The sequence below is a fragment of the Centrocercus urophasianus genome, unplaced genomic scaffold, assembly GCF_019232065.1.
Source record: "Centrocercus urophasianus isolate 14NV4802_14NV808 unplaced genomic scaffold, USGS_Curo_1.0 seq_12, whole genome shotgun sequence".
NCBI lineage: Eukaryota > Metazoa > Chordata > Aves > Galliformes > Phasianidae > Centrocercus > Centrocercus urophasianus.
In genome coordinates this window covers 62,185,500-62,201,304 of record NW_024884364.1, presented here as the reverse complement: position 1 = coordinate 62,201,304, position 15,805 = coordinate 62,185,500, and the positions used below count along the sequence as shown (strand labels likewise).

The following is a 15,805-nucleotide window of genomic DNA, read 5'->3' as shown; positions in this document are numbered from 1 at the left end:
ACGTCAGCGCGCGTGTGAGGGGGGACCGCGCGCACACGCCCGGAAGCTCCGCGGCGGGGGGGAACCCGGTGGCGGCAGAGGGCTGCGCCGGGAGAGGCTCAGCCTACAACGCAGCCTCAGCAACCGCTCGCCGCAGCCACCCCCATCGGCAGCGGCGCCCCGCGCGCCCTACATCCCGCTGCCGCCCCGCCAACGGCCCCAACGGCCGCCTCGCGCGCGAGCTCTCCGGGCGCATTTGTTCTCGCGCCGCAGGCACGCTCCGGGGAGGCGGGGCGGGGCGGGGCAGCGCCTGAGGGGAGCCGGGGGCCGTGGGCGGGGGTAGGCGAGGCGCCGGAAGGCCAATGGTAGCTTGCCGCCTCGCGCCTCAGGGCCCGCCCCGTCGCCTGATTGGCGGATAGAGCCGTCCTTCGAGCGGCGTGGCGGCCAATGCGGGGCGAGAGCGGCGGCGGCGTTGTCCCGCCCCGTCTCGGTGTGCGAGCGCCTCGGTAACTCGGCGGTCACGTGTTGTTTTGCTCTTTAGTTGGGGCACTCGGTGCGCGATGCGTTACTCACTGCCACGCTCCCGCCGGCACAGGCAGCAGCCGCCGCGGCAGCAGCAGCACCGGCCGGGCGCCGCCGCCGGGAGCCGAGGCGGGCAGGACGCCGGGCGGCCGCCGGCAGCGCCCGCTGCTTAGAGCCGGCCCCGGCGCGGCTGAGGAGCCCGGGCGGCCGCGCTCTCCCCGCGGCGGAGCCGCTCAACCCCAGCCCCGCTCGGCGTCGGCAGCGCACGGCCGGGGGATGGCGAGCCCCGCCGCGCCGGGGCTGCCGCCCGGCCCCAATCTGAACAACAACAACAACAACCGCGGCGTGAGGAAGTGCGGCTACCTGCGCAAGCAGAAGCACGGCCACAAGCGCTTCTTCGTGCTGCGCGGCCCGGGCGGCGGCGGGGAGGAGGCGGGGGGCGCCCGGCTGGAGTACTACGAGAGCGAGAAGAAATGGAGGAACAAGTCCGGGGCGCCCAAGCGGGTGATCGCGCTGGACTCGTGCCTCAACATCAACAAGCGGGCGGACGCCAAGCACAAGTACCTCATCGCCCTCTACACCAAGGACGAGTACTTCGCCGTGGCGGCCGAGAACGAGCAGGAGCAGGAGGGCTGGTACCGCGCCCTCACCGACCTGCTGAGTGAGGGCAAGGCGGCCGCCGGCTCCCCGCACCGCCCCCTGCCTTCGCCCTTCGCCGCGCTGGCCGCCGGCGAGGAGTCCGACTACGGGCTGGTGACGCCGGCCGCCGCCGCCTACCGGGAGGTCTGGCAGGTGACACTGAAGCCCAAGGGCTTGGGGCAGAGCAAGAACCTCACCGGCGTGCACCGCCTCTGCCTCTCGGCCCGCACCATCGGCTTCGTGCGCCTCAACTGCGAGCTGCCCTCGGTCACGCTGCAGTTGATGAACATCCGCCGCTGCGGCCACTCGGACAGCTTCTTCTTCATTGAGGTGGGCCGTTCGGCCGCCACCGGGCCCGGCGAGCTGTGGATGCAGGCGGACGACTCGGTGGTGGCCCAGAACATCCACGAGACCATCCTGGAGGCTATGAAGGCTCTAAAGGAGCTGTCCGAGTTCCGGCCCCGCAGCAAGAGCCAGTCGTCGTCCTCCTCTTCCTCCGGGGGGGCGGCCGGAGGCGGCGGCCCCTCGGCCACGCACCCCATCACCGTGCCGGGCCGCCGGCACCACCACCTGGTCAACCTGCCGCCCAGCCAGACCGGCCTGCTCCGCCGCTCCCGCACCGACAGCCTGGCCGCCGGCAGCAGGGCCGCGCCGTGCCGGGTGCGGACGGCCAGCGAGGGCGACGGCTGCCGGGTGGGCTCGGCTGCCGGCAGCCCCATGAGCCCCGGCCCCGTGCGGACCCCACTCAGCCGCTCGCACACGCTGAGCGGCGGCGGAGGGCGGCCGGCGGGGAAGCTGCTGCCGGTGCTGGCCGGGGGCGGGCTGCAAAGCAGCCGTTCCATGTCCATGCCCGCCTCCCACTCGCCCCCCTCCGCCACTAGCCCCGTCAGTCTCTCCTCCAGCAGCGGCCTGGGCTCCGAGCCGGCCCACCCGCATCACCCGCAGCGCCCGTCCAGCGGCAGCGCCTCGGTGTCCGGCTCGCCCAGCGACGCGGGCTTCATGTCCTTCGACGAGTACGGCTCCAGCCCGGGCGGCGACCCGCGGCCCTTCTCCTCCTCCTCCACCGCCAGCAACCGCAGCAACACGCCGGAATCGGTGGCCGAGACCCCCCCGGTGCGGGACTCCGGCGGCGGCACCGACCTGTATGGCTACATGGCGATGGAGCGGCCCCCGAGCGGCCGTCTCTGCTACCGGCCTTGCCCCGAGGTTGACCGGGGCCACCGCAAGCGAACCTACTCGCTGACCACCCCGTGCCGGCAGCGGCCCGCCCCGCCGCAGGTCTCCTCCGCCTCCCTGGACGAGTACACGCTAATGCGGGCCACCTTCGCCGGCAGCGCCGGCCGCCTCTTCCCCTCCTGCCCGGCCGGGGCTTCCCCCAAAGTCACCTACACCCCCTACCCCGAGGACTACGGGGACATCGAGATCGGCTCTCACCGCAGCTCCGGCAGCAGCAGTACCAACCTGGGGCCGCCGGCAGGGGGGGGAGGCGGGGGCGGGGGCGGAGATGATGATGGCTACATGCCTATGACCCCCGGCGTGGCCGCGGCCCTTGGTCGGGGGGGGGCGGGGTGGCGATGACTACATGCCCATGAGCCCCACCAGCGTGTCGGCCCCCAAGCAGATTCTGCAGCCCCGAGCGGGGGTGGGAGGCGGCTCCCCCGGCAACGGGAGCAGCTATAAGACCAGCTCGCCAGGGGAAAGTTCCCCCGACGACAGCGGCTACATGAGGATGTGGTGCGGCTCCAAGCTGTCCATGGAGAGTTCGGATGGGAGGCTGAGCAACGGCGACTACATCAATATGTCCCCTCGGGACCCCCATCAGGGGTCCCAGGCTCCCTCCCTCACCCCCCCGGACTTCTTCTTTGTCCCCGCGGGGCACGGGGCTGGCGAGCCCCTCAAACCCGGCTGCTACTCTTACAGCTCCCTGCCCCGCTCCTACAAGAGCCAGGGCCTGGCTAAGGACAGCGACCAGTACGTGTTCATGAACTCTCCGGGCAGGATGATCCCTGAGGAGGCAATGTGCGGAGTGGCTCCGTCCCCAGCCGGCACCTTTGCCCCCTCCAGCCACACGGTGCCTTCGCCCCTGCGGCACAGCCGGACTGAGGGGTTCCTCAGCCAGCGGTGCCAGAGGGCCGTCCGGCCCAGCCGCCTGTCTCTGGAGACCTTGCGGACGATGCTGCCCAGCATGAACGAACACCCCTTGCCTCCCGAGCCCAAGAGCCCCGGGGAATACATCAACATTGACTTTGGGGATGCCGCTGTCTATTCTCCCCCCTCGCTGCCCACCGACAGCCCAGCCTCTTCCCTGGGCTCGGGCACAGGGCAGAGGCGCTCCCCTCTCTCCGACTACATGAACATCGACTTCAGCTCACAATCACCCTCCCAGTCAGGCACGGTCTCGGTGGGCTCTTTGGAAGCACTCTCGCCTGGCTCTTCCTCCAGCACCAGCCAGCCTGATGGGCGCTACATGAAGACGGCTGGGGGGGTGGCCTGTCTGTCCAGCCCATCCGACAGTGGAGATTATACTGAGATGACCTTCGGCATGGCCACTACCCCACCCCAACCCATCGTTCAGAAGCCAGAAAGTGCCCGGGTCACCAGCCCAACAGCCGGGGTGAAGAGGCTCACCCTCTCTGGGGTGGAGGCCTTCATTCTTTCCAGCCCACCCCCAGACCCCAACCGTGGGGCCAAGGTCATCCGGGCTGACCCCCAGGGGCGCAGGAGGCACAGCTCGGAAACTTTCTCCTCCACCACCACTGTGACCCCCGTGTCCCCCTCTTTTGCACACAACCCCAAAAGGCACAACTCAGCCTCGGTGGAGAACGTGTCCCTCAGGAAAAGCGAAGGCCTGGAGGAGGAGCAGGGCAGCAGCCCCATGTGCCGGGAGACCTCGGCTGGCTTCCAGAACGGCCTCAACTACATCGCCGTCGACTTGGTAGACGGCAGCCTGGCAGGCTGTGACAAAGCCAGGTCGAAAGCCAGGCATGTCCTGAACGGAGGTGTCAATGGAGTGGAGATGAGCGCCTACGCCAGCATAGACTTTCTGTCTCACAACCTGAAAGAAGCAAGCGCTGTGAAAGGTGAGTAGCTACACCAAATGGTGCTTGGCTGGAGTGAGTTTATTCCTCACAGTGGGACTGGGTTTTGTGGCAGAGAGCGCTCTCTCATCGCTCTTTCTTTAAAGTCTCCTTTCCTAAATGCATGCTGTAATCACCAGTCTTGAAGGAGCTTGCTGCCTCTTTGTATGAGGGAAAAGTTTACTTTGGGGATATTCCTTTGTGTTTAAATTCTTCTGGGCTGCTATGAGTGTTTACTTCGGGATACCCCAAAGAAGCTGATGTTTACGTTGTTGCCATGGTTGGGTTATACTTCAGAGTTTTCTCATGTAAGATTTCAGAAAGTGTTTGGAAAACGTGGCCAAAATAATTCATGTTAATACAGCTTCTAAATATTATTTAACAATGTAAAATGATCGAGTTGGGGTGAGGACAGGAGATTACAGAAAAATCCCTGGCACTCAGGCTAAGAAGGTCAATCATAACAAAATTAGAAGGGTTATTTTGAATATCTAAATTTTGATATCTCTTATCTCTTGCAAAAGTTTAACACTGAATCATGGTGAATGTTAAATTGAAAACAAAACCAAAAAATTCTCCCCGTATGTCCAGCAGTTGCTGTGCACGCAGGCTGCCCCATGTGGCATTGTGCATCTTGCTTGGAGCGCGCCCCATGGCGGCTGGGCTCGCCTCCGGGAGTGATGGCAGGGTATCGGGGCACCAACGTTCTGTGTTCAATGACAAAAGCAAGCCAACAAAATGTGAAACGAGGGCCGAGGGAGAATGCATGTTTTAATTCTGTAGCTGTTCCTTTGTTGAGGTGCTGGTTTTCCTGCTCTTTTTTTTCTTAAAAAGGGAAGAACAAAGGACACCCTTCCCTCCCTGCTCTCCTCCCCCCTTTCGTCCCTCCTTGCAAATAGCAACCCGCCTCTTCCTAACAAGCGGGAATTCGTACACAAGTGAATGCTGGCTGGGGAGGGCCCAGAACAGCCAATCTGTCAAGGATTAAAAGTTAATGATGAGGCACTGTAGGGATTCTCTTTGCTGTTGCATTTATTCAAGACACGGTACTTTAAACCTGTATGCATGTAGATCTGTAATAGATGTTTATGGGCTGGCTGGGTGAAACGACATAGTGCGCAGAAGCGGTTGCTTGGAGGTAAATACGTGTTGCTTCTGCATCCGTGCTGCTGACAGAGGTCATCAATTATGTGCGAAAAGTGACAGTCTGTAAGCCACGCTTGCAATGTTTTTCCTTCTGTTTTCTTCCTAGCCAGTTGATTTTGAAGAAGAAAATATTTTCTCTTTTGATAGGAAGTACAGGAAGATGGAAAAGATGAGAGCTCCAGCGCTGGCAGAGCAAGCGTTGAACCTAATTAACGCGAGAGGATTGTTGAATGAGATGGCAAAGTTTTAAAGGATGCACGCTTATTCTGAATGACTTGAAGGGCTGAGGGCAGAGTGTTATTTGGCGGTTGCTTTTGTTTTTGCTGGGGTCATTTTCAGGATTCGTATGTCGTGACCTGAAGCGGTGCAGATGCTGCGCGTATGGGTTGCGTTGCCCTATACAAGGCCAGCTTTGAATTCACAGCCTAGGACACACAAGCTATTGTGTGTGTTTCTTTGCAAACTGATTTTCACAGAAATAACGGGTTTTCTAGACCACCTATGGCCCTAAGTGCAAACCAAACTGTTGTTGGGAAACAACTATTTCCACAACAGTCTCCAAACTGCTGACCCCAAGGCAGAGGGGGAAAACAGGGGGAGGGCTGTGGGAGGCAGTGACAGAGAAAACCTGGCGTGTATGGCAGAGCTCCCATCAGCCGGGTTGGGAGCGGGAGTGGGGCAGCCGAGCTGGGGACTGACTACTGTCTTCCTGCAAAGTAAACAAAGGGGTAATGCCAGAAACATGGCCACGTCAATTTGGTACATAACGTACTGAGAGAGGATTTAATTCTATTGTATATTTATCAAAGCGTGGTTATAGACAGACTTTAATATTTAATCTGTATGTGTATTTATTTTCCCTATTTCCTTTAAGCTCATAAACGTAGACCTCATCCAGAAGTGCTCTGGGTAAACTCGCTGAGGTTTAATCTCCACGTAGGAGGCAAAGCTCTCCTTCCACCCTCCTGTTTCCCTGGAAAATGTGTCTGCCTGCTGCGCAGTTGCTCTACTATGGGATTGCTGTAGCCAATATGAAGTGAGGGCGGTAAGAAAAAAGCTGCACAAGCATCAGTCAGAGTGCTCTGGGTTGTATGTCAAACCCAGGGCTTCATGTGAGCTGTGTTTGTGGCAGGAGAGCAGGAAAAGCTGTAGCAGGGGTTTGTGGAAATACCCTGACAAGTTTCTTCCTGGTGTATATGGGATCCACTTGTGCAAATTTCCAGGTTTCTCTTTTGGTTTTCATTAGGTTTTAACACTGGAGTTTGTTTACAGAGCTGCTTCTGCCACTGTTAAAATGATCACTTAGTGTTGTGTATTTGAATTCTGAAAGCTGTGGCTTGGGAGATTGCTAAGACTTCCATATTCTGCAGAGAAATATAGAGACAATTTAAAGGAGACTATATTTGAGCAAAAGCAAGAGTAAACTGTTATTTTAACACAGCAGTAATTCAGGTAGATTTGAGAGAATCTATTTTAGTAAAATAATGGTTTGCATGAGAGATCTCTTACATCACATGTAATCAGCATTGTTTACTGAGCTGTTTGCACTATTTTCAAATTTTGTTTTTGTGTATCTGAGTGGTAGGCTTTGCCTTTTCAAACAGAAGAGGGATTTTTCTATGGAGTTCTTAAGACAGTGGAGGATCCATGTGTGCTTAATAATTGGAGCAAGCGAACAAGTCAGATACAGGATATACAAACAAGCTTTTTATAATTACTTTAATAGTAAATTAGTGTAAGATACATGGAAAAAATCAATTTGAATTCTTCTTAAGCTCTGTAGCAATCAATGTATTTTCACGTGGATAAATGCTTTGCAGGAAATTGTCTGTGTTATTTGAAGGTGGTTGGTTTTCACACGTAGCTTTTTTCTGCTGCCGGTACCTGACCTCTGCTGTAGTAACGCTGTGTTTCTGGGATCTCTTTCCATGTTGTCCTCTCAAGACAAGGGCGAGCTTGTGCCACCACAATGGCTGTGACAACAGAGAAATCAAGAGGTTGCTTGAAGTCATCAGTGCATTTAGTTTTACTGTACTCTGAAAGTGTGCGCATACTTAAGAATCTGAGAAATGCTTGCTTTCTTCCAATTTGTAAATAAAATAATGGTTTTACTGGTCAGTTAAAGCTCTTGTTGGATGTGGATAATTAGCTAGCCTTTCGTTCTGACATTCTGACTGCTTTTTCGCTTAAAGAAATGTATGCCCTGTGTATGGTTTTATTGTTTATAGAGACATTTGCAGTCTTTTTCTCATATAGTGTCAATTATTTATTCCAGTGTATTTATAGCAGGTAACACTCAAAAATGAGGTAACTTTTTATGCTGAATCTTAACTCTGTTGAAGTAAAGTGGGAGTTTTGTCTCAGTTTCAGTGGGGTAAAGATTTTACCTTTTGTTGTAATCCTGGAATTTGAAGTAAAATTCCCATTAAGGTTAGTGACTGTGTAATTGGGAGTTCTGCTTAATTGAAAACACTGGACTTGAGTGTGTTATAATTCATTTTTGTCTTCTCTTAACAAAATGCTCTGTAACTTTTAAATGCTTATAGTATTTGGACTAATTTTTTAAAACTGAACAGATATTATGTATAATGGTGCAAAAAAACAAAACAAAAAAAGCACCACCACCACCAACAACTGAGGATTGTTTACTTCCTGTGTTAGTTTTGTTGTCTTAATTTAAAGTAATCATCTGTAATGCATCTACTGAAGATCGTAATAAGGTGATTTTTGATAATAATGAACCTCCCCCTTGTTAATTAGTTCTTACTTTTGTGAGGGTTTTGTGATTGCATCTAAACCAAATAAAAAGCCTATCTCAAGAACTCTCTCCCTGTGTCTTTCTAATGGCATTTCAGATTATTTCAAACATAACCCTTGTTTCCTTTTTTTTTCTGCAGATATCTTTGCACAATGAATTATTAATTTTTTTTCCATTCTAGTATGCCAACTGCCATAAAGTTTTGATTCTGAGAGCAGCGTGAGAATGTTTAATTGTCTCATTTCCAAAACTTGTATTCATTTTTTTTAAAATGACTTCTTAAAAGGATTGAAAGAACTGTGTGTTGTGTTAGCAACCCGTACATCCTTTAAAATCATCTTTGAGTAAATTAGTTGTAAGCATAGTATTTTCCCTTGCTGATAAGTTCCTTAAGAACATCATAATTAACACGTGAAAGAACTGAACTGCTTTTAACAACTCACATAGTTGGATTTTACTGCTTAGAATTAAACATTTGAGGTTGTCTTTTACTGCCTCTATGAAAGCACTTTTTGTCTCTCGGATTGCATTTTACAGGTAACCACACCAAAATGGCAAAGCCTGAACCCAGCAGCGCCATTTGTGGAACAGAATGTAAACTGAAGCTATCTGAGATTAAATGAAGCCTTTGATATTTTAAATTCTGTTGATTATGTGGATGGCAGCTTTTTACAAGCAGATAGAATATTTAAACTTGTAACGTGTTAGACTTCTATTCTGCTTTATACTCTAAATTACATTTAGCTATACTGTTCTTGTTAGGAATGTCATGGTTGCTTTGAGTCATTTAAGATAAATTGTTATAGACAGAGTTGAATGGTGAGTTTGTTCTAAAATGCACCGGTACAGTCATTGCTCAAGGCAGAGGAAATGCTTAGGTTGGTGATTGCTTCTGATTACTTGATTTCTTTCAAGATAGCTACAGAAACTAACATTCCCTTGTAACCAAAATGCATAAAGGAGTGTTTGAACAGAAAGAGCATTAGGACTTGTTTTATATGGCGGTCTTTGGTTTGTTTGTTGCTGTTGTGCATTGGTTGTTTTTTTCTCTAATAAGGAGGGAATAGCATGGGATTTTTTACACTTGATTTACTGGCATTTTTAAATAGCAGTAATTATACTGGAATGCTGAAGTGGTTTCAAAGTTCAAGCATCTACACAAAAATGATGCTATCATTAGTGTATGTAATGTAACTTTCCTCCCTATTTGTCAGTTCAATGGCAACATAGACACATTCAGGCATTTTTCTCTTTGTATCAGATTTGCAGTAAAGCACTTAGGAAGCACAGTTAATATGTTTATTTTCAAAGTAATAAACATAAGTAGCCATAGCTTGGTTTTTTGTTTTTTTTTGTTTTATTATTATTTGTTGAGGGTGTAGTATGCTGTTAAAGTGGTTGTCTGCTTGTTTTCTTTGTGTCTACGTGTGTTATGTATTAGTTGTGGTATACTGTAGCAGTTTGTGGAGTTTTAACATTGTTAGCAAAATGTGTTTAATAAAAGTAAAATGCAAGTATAGTGGCTTATTTGATCCATAAGGGTGTGCGATGTTGAGGGTTTCACAGTTCTTTTTGTTATTTCTTTGAGTGTTTGCTTAAAAGTGAGCTGTGTGCATGTGGAAATCAGTAGCATCCATTCATTTTTAGAGATAGTGCGCTGACCTCAGAGTTCAGATGCATTTTGCTTGTGTGTGCATTGTCTGGAGCACAGTTGTTTTTAAAGTTGGTGTGTGTACATGAAGGGGGTCAAGAGTGGCAGTCCTGAAGAGCCAAGTTCAGCTGAATAGTTCCTTGCTGCCAATTGCTGAAAAGACAGCTTTTCCTCCTGGAGCCTGTCCAAAGGACAACTTTTTTTTTTGTTTTCTCCCTGGTGTTTTTCTCTGGAGCCTGACCGTGTGTATCTCCTGGTCCTCTAGAATCAGCTGAAGTAAACAGAGCTCCTCCAGAGGAGTGCTCCTCCAAACCTTATGTAGACACCTACTAGAAAGCAGCATGAATTTTCCCTCCACCTGGCTGCACCTCTGTGAGCTGTAGAAGAAACCTGGGTTACTGGTTTAGATCACATTTGTTGTTTCCACACTCCTTTACATTGGATGAATCTCGTAGTTTCAGGGTTGTATTTATACTTGAGGCTTAGGCATTGTTAGCTGGACTGAAAACTTAGACAAAAACCAGAAAAAGCCCCATAAAGGTTATTTGCACCTTTACAGAAGGTAACTTAAAACAAGGCACTTCAGTGTGAGAGCGCTAAGTCAGGCAGTAACGCCTGAGCCTTCCTAAAGGACAACAGAGGAGCATCATCTCTATTAGGCGCTATGGGCAGCTCTCCTGAGGAACAGGTGTTGTTGCTGGGACTCCTCTGGTAAGTGGTGTGCCTTGGAGGGGTGCTACTCTCTGGCAGCTGCAGTGAAGCACAGACCTCCAACACCAGTCAAAGCAAAACCAGCATTGTTCAGCATAAATGTTTGCTCTAAATGTGAGGGATTCAATTTGAATTTTATTTTAAAAAAAAAAAAAAAAAAAAAAAAAAAAAAGTACAATATTTTGAGTTCTGTTATTGGCCCACTTTTTCATATTTACAAATTATCTGTTTTTCTTTTCAAATAATCAATTATTTATCAGCAGTGACAGTCCTGAGTTATGCAGAGGTGTAGGAAAATAATAACAAAAAGCATTTTTTTTGCATACACACAGTGGAGGGCAATACGTATTGTAAAGAAACGCACTAGAAGCTGCAAGTGGAGAAGTAATGCATCTTTTTGGCACTGAGTTTGTTTTCTGTCAAACCTGGATTTGCTTATCTTGGCTATTCTCACAATATATTTAAAAATAAAAAATAAAATAAAAAAACCAGCTCTAGAGTGCGTTTATCTCGACTATTTCTGTCACTGGTTTGCTGACTGAAAAACTGAACCGCCAGACTAAGCCCCTCCTCTGATCGTAACATCTACGTTGCGGAAGAGGATCGTAGTAGCCATACATTAGTAGTGATTCAGTGTTTTGTTTACATTTTGTCAATCTCTTCAGCATCCTAGAGGAGAACACTTCCTTCCTGGCAGATGGCAGCCCCAGGGCCATGCACCTGCCACGACAGGCTCTGCGCTCGTAATCTACCCCAGCATCGCTGTTGACAAAAGGCTAATGACCGGAGACTGTCTGCCTGACAGCCTCAACAAAACAGGAGCACATTTGTCCTTCAGCCAGGCTCTGAAAGATCTTAGGAAGGACGTTTGGGTGTATACGCAAGAATTATTGTGGCATTTAATTTAGCCTTCTTCAGAAGCTCTCGTGGTGTGAGACGCTTCTGAGATAATTACATTGTAGAAAGCAAAGGGTGCCTCAAAGAAGGGATTTTCTGTTTCTCTGCTGGAGTGACACCCGACTTCCTATTCCACAGCTCAGTGCAGATGGTAGGAGCACGTGTGTGATTTAGCCATCAGGGCTGTGGGGTGCTGGTGAGGGGCTCAGCCCTGTGCTGCTCGGAGGCTGCCTTTAGCTGTTTATGAATAGTGTGTGCCGCGGTTGCATAATGCATTCATTTTTCTGTTGTCTGCCTGCTAGTGTTAAATGTTGTTATTATGTCACTAGGCCGGGATCTCTTAATTTGTCTTTCCTTCACTTGTGTGTTTACGTTAGGTTGCCGTTCTGATTTGAAACGCACATGGGTGACGTTCCTCGCGGACGCTACCCAAGGCGAGGGTGTCTTTGAAGTAGGCCAGGATGTTCTTTGCTAAATTTAAAAACTACCCAAATATTACCCAGAGTTTGTAGAGTATTAAGCAGGATTACATGACGCACGGATTAGACATTGTTGAGCAGCTTGTTTTTGTTTGAAGGGGTCAGAAATGGAGGCACTGGGGCTTGAGTGCAATGCCAAGCCAGAAACTTGCCACTACCACCAACAGCAGAAGTTTATTAGAAACAACAGAACGCAGTGGAAAGTCTTCTAAGCTTTTTGAAGTGATGCTTTAAAAAATGTGTTTGAAACGTGCTCTGGTGATGAGTGCAAGGTATGAAGCTCGCCATTCAGTTTGGCTCAATTTCACAGGCAGTTTCAAGTAGATGAAGAATAATGCTGTAAGCAAGACTTGAGGTGAGGACTCGGCTTCTCTGAAGTCAAAGACGAATCATTAAATCTTTCCAGTAGCAGTGGGAAAATCCTGTCAGTGAAATTAGATCTAAGCAACTTTAGACTTACCCATTGTCTTGTGTCTTCCCTGGCAGCTTATCATTTAAAAATGATGTTAAAGAGGGTTCTTTATGTCCAGTTTAACCCTTTAAATTGGCAAACGCTGTCAGGCTAATGTCCGGAATGAGGAATTGGAAGATTTTTCTTTTGGATATGGTCTTTTCCTCCCTGCAAGTTACAGTCTTGATTGAATGAAACATTCCTGTGAACATCTTCTGTGGGAAAGTTAGGCTTGGCTTTCACATGGGAGGTGAGCACCCGCAGGACAGGGAGAGTTACTGAGGACGAGAAAGTAGCAGCGAAGCTGGCTTAGTTAGCCTTGGGAAATGGAGTAACTGACGCTATACAAAGTTATTCCTAACAACTTCTAGTGCTACATTTTAGCATTATGTATAAGAAGCAGGAGTAGAATTGACACAAACCCCTTTAGGTCATACCAGAAAAGGATTTCTTTGCAAGGGGGTTCTGAGATTTGGATCTGAAAGGTGGAGGTGAAATTCATCTGTATGGTAGTTTCTCTCAATTGTGTCATAATATCATTTGGAAATATTTATAAGAGGCTGGACTTGCATCTTTTACAATGAAGATTTAATTCCTGAGCAATTGTTTCTGCCAAAAATCAATGAAGCATTAACTGTAATAATATTGTCTCTTCTACATAATAAGAAGAAAAGTTATGCTTCTGTTGTAATAATCAAGAGCTCTTGATAAAAACTTATGATGATGATAAGTATTCAAATTGTTTGTGAACTGCAAAAATTACTTTATTATGAGCATTATTTACAACTAATTAGTCTTGATCTAATAAAACTATGAGCATTTTATATTTAGAATTGGAATCAAACTGGTAAAGCAGTGCAGGGGTACATAATTGGCTCCATAGTGGTCACGGAATTCGTGTTCATGACTTTAACAATAGTTACAGGAAATGAGTATGCAAAGAGGCATAAGGGATAAATGTATGATTGTGGAGCACATAACGCTTCAGGGAGTTGGCTGTAAACATAAAATGGGAGTACTAATGACCTTATAAACCCAATATTCCAGCAGTTCCCCTCACAAACGTCAGAGAGAGATTCTTGCTTGCGCAAATAAGTGCTAGGATGCTTCTGCTTTCTTTTGGAGTTCTACAAAAATATGATTTGTCATACTTCTCTGTTTTAATCTGTAAAAGACAAGATGTTTGTTTGAGAAGATAAACCTTCAACAGTAACTGGTGTAATCTAAATAAATAGTAGATTGTATGGGTTCTAAATAAATAATTTGGTAGTAATCAGTTCTTGAATGTTAGCCAATAGGATGATTTCCAGATATAAATGCACCAGTGAATTTCAGCACTGTAAATGATTTCTAGACCAGGTCCTCTTTAGTTTTTTTTTCCCCATTAGTGCAAATATTCAAGTGACAGTATACTTAATGCAATGTAAGAGTTGGTAACATTAGAATAGTGTATCTGTTGTTTTTTATTGTTTTATTATCAGGGCTACAGGGATCATGGTGAGGGAACTGGAATATCTCCCTTGTAAAGAAAGGCTGAGAGACCTGGGGCTTTTCAGCCTGGAGAAGAGAAGGCTGTGGAGTGGGGGGATCTTACCAATGCTTTTAAATATCTAAAGAGCAGGTGGCAAGTGGGTAGAGCCAGGCTGTTTTTGGTGGTGCTCAGCAACAGATCCAGTGGCAGTGGGCACAAACAGAAACACAGGAAGTTCCACCTGAACATGAGAGAGATCATCTTCCCTTTAAGAGTGACAAAGCACTGGAGCAGGTTGTCCGGAGGGGCTGTGGAGTTTCCTCCTTTGGAGATACTCAGATCCCACCTGGACACTTTCCTGTGTCACTTGCTCTAGAGAACCTAGTTTAGCATGGGGTTGGGCTAAATCATCTCCAGAGGTCCCTCCAAACCCTTGTGTTTCTGTGTCTCTATATTCTTGGCTATGATAGGAAGCGTAAACAATAGCCTTAGACATGGAGCTTGAATGAGCACAGCTTAACTATTGTGCTTTATGGCAGAAGGAGCTGGTCTCTGCTCAGAATGAGGTGTATATAAGACATTTAGGTACCATGCTGCTGTTTGATGCAGTGGTTATGAAAAGTCAACTGAGAGAGTGTTTTGCAAGAGAAGTTATCCCCCATGTCTGCTGCATCTGTCAAGAACCTGGCAAGATTTGACTTGCCTTCCTGGCTATGTGGATGCTCTGTCACCATAGTAAGAGAAAGGAATGCAACACTTTATACTCTTCACACTCCTCAGCAAGTACTTTTCTTCTTTGTACTCATAAATTATCTCTTGTAGCTTTACAGGATAGTAAAACTTCAGCCATACAATTTTAAAACCACTTATAGAGATATTTGAATGACTTTTTTTATTCATTCAGGCTTGTGTTTTTCTTATTTTTAATTTGCCAAAGGACATACTTGCATTGATTTTTTATTTTTTTTTTTTTTACTCACAATTTCTACATAACTATATTGCAGCTTGCTGTTTCCTTAATTGAAGTGTAGGTGTGATTTTAAGGTGTGTTCCTAGGACTTAGACCCCCAGCAGATGGGAGTTATGGGTCTGAGTGCACTTAGACAGAGAAATGCCATGCCTTCAGCAGTTCTCTACTTGCTGAAGTTAAAAGAGAAACACTGAGCTCTTTAGAGGTTTCGTGCGTAGGACAAAAATTTGGACTCTACATCCCAAGTGGAATGAAGTGTACACATTGTGTCCTTAGGTATCTTAGCTCTGATGATATATTGAGAAACATTTCTTTGTTCAGTATTTCCTGTTTGTTTGGTTTCAATCCCATTCCCTTTACCAAACACCGATTTTCAACTGGTCTTTTGGAGGCATTTTCCCAAGCACTGTGCTGACAGCTGCCTGAGCAGCCAACTCTTATTCATTGCACTCAGTAGGCAAGCCTCCAGCAAGCTCTGCTGAGGGTGGCAGAGTAGTAGGCAAATAAGTCCTTCTTTATAATACTTTATCACTGTTTTTTAATTATGTAAAATCATTGTTTTGCTCAATGGTGAAGTGGCTTTATCATCCTCAGATTAGTATAGCAGTCTGTGTGTACCTGAGTAAAGCTTTCATTTTCCTTCTGTGCTCTAAGAAACAACTCACATTGTGATATGTGTCAAAGAAGGTGTTAACTCGTTACTTATGTAAAACACAAGCAAAGCTAATTCTTGCTAGGAAGCAGGAAATGCAGTGTGTTTGATTCACAGAAAACTGTTTCTCATCAGTTTAAAAAACAAAGACTAGCACAGTGCTGAAAATAATTGTTTGATTTTCAGTTAATGCAGGAGCAGGGGATTCTTGTCCAAATTCTGTGGTTTAGTTAAGGAAAAAACACTGGGAATACATGGAACCCAGAATGGTACTTGGGATAACCCTGTGTGGCTATGACACTGAGTGTGGGAATGGACAACATTGCTGTATATCTTTGAAGTCCAATTGCTGTTTCTATGTTGGATCAGATCTTAGTGGAGCTTTTCTTTCACAGCATGGAT

The 15,805-nt window shown here is 47.9% G+C and overlaps 1 protein-coding gene across 1 annotated transcript in view; it reads left to right on the top strand.

Annotated features, from left to right (window-relative positions):
* Positions 1-777: 777 nt before the first annotated feature.
* Positions 778-15,805, top strand: part of IRS2 (insulin receptor substrate 2) — a 29,946-nt gene continuing 14,918 nt past the window's right edge. Inside the window, 2 exon segments of the mRNA XM_042810356.1 lie at positions 778-2,697; positions 2,699-4,220. Coding sequence (XP_042666290.1) covers positions 778-2,697; positions 2,699-4,220 — 3,442 coding nt within the window.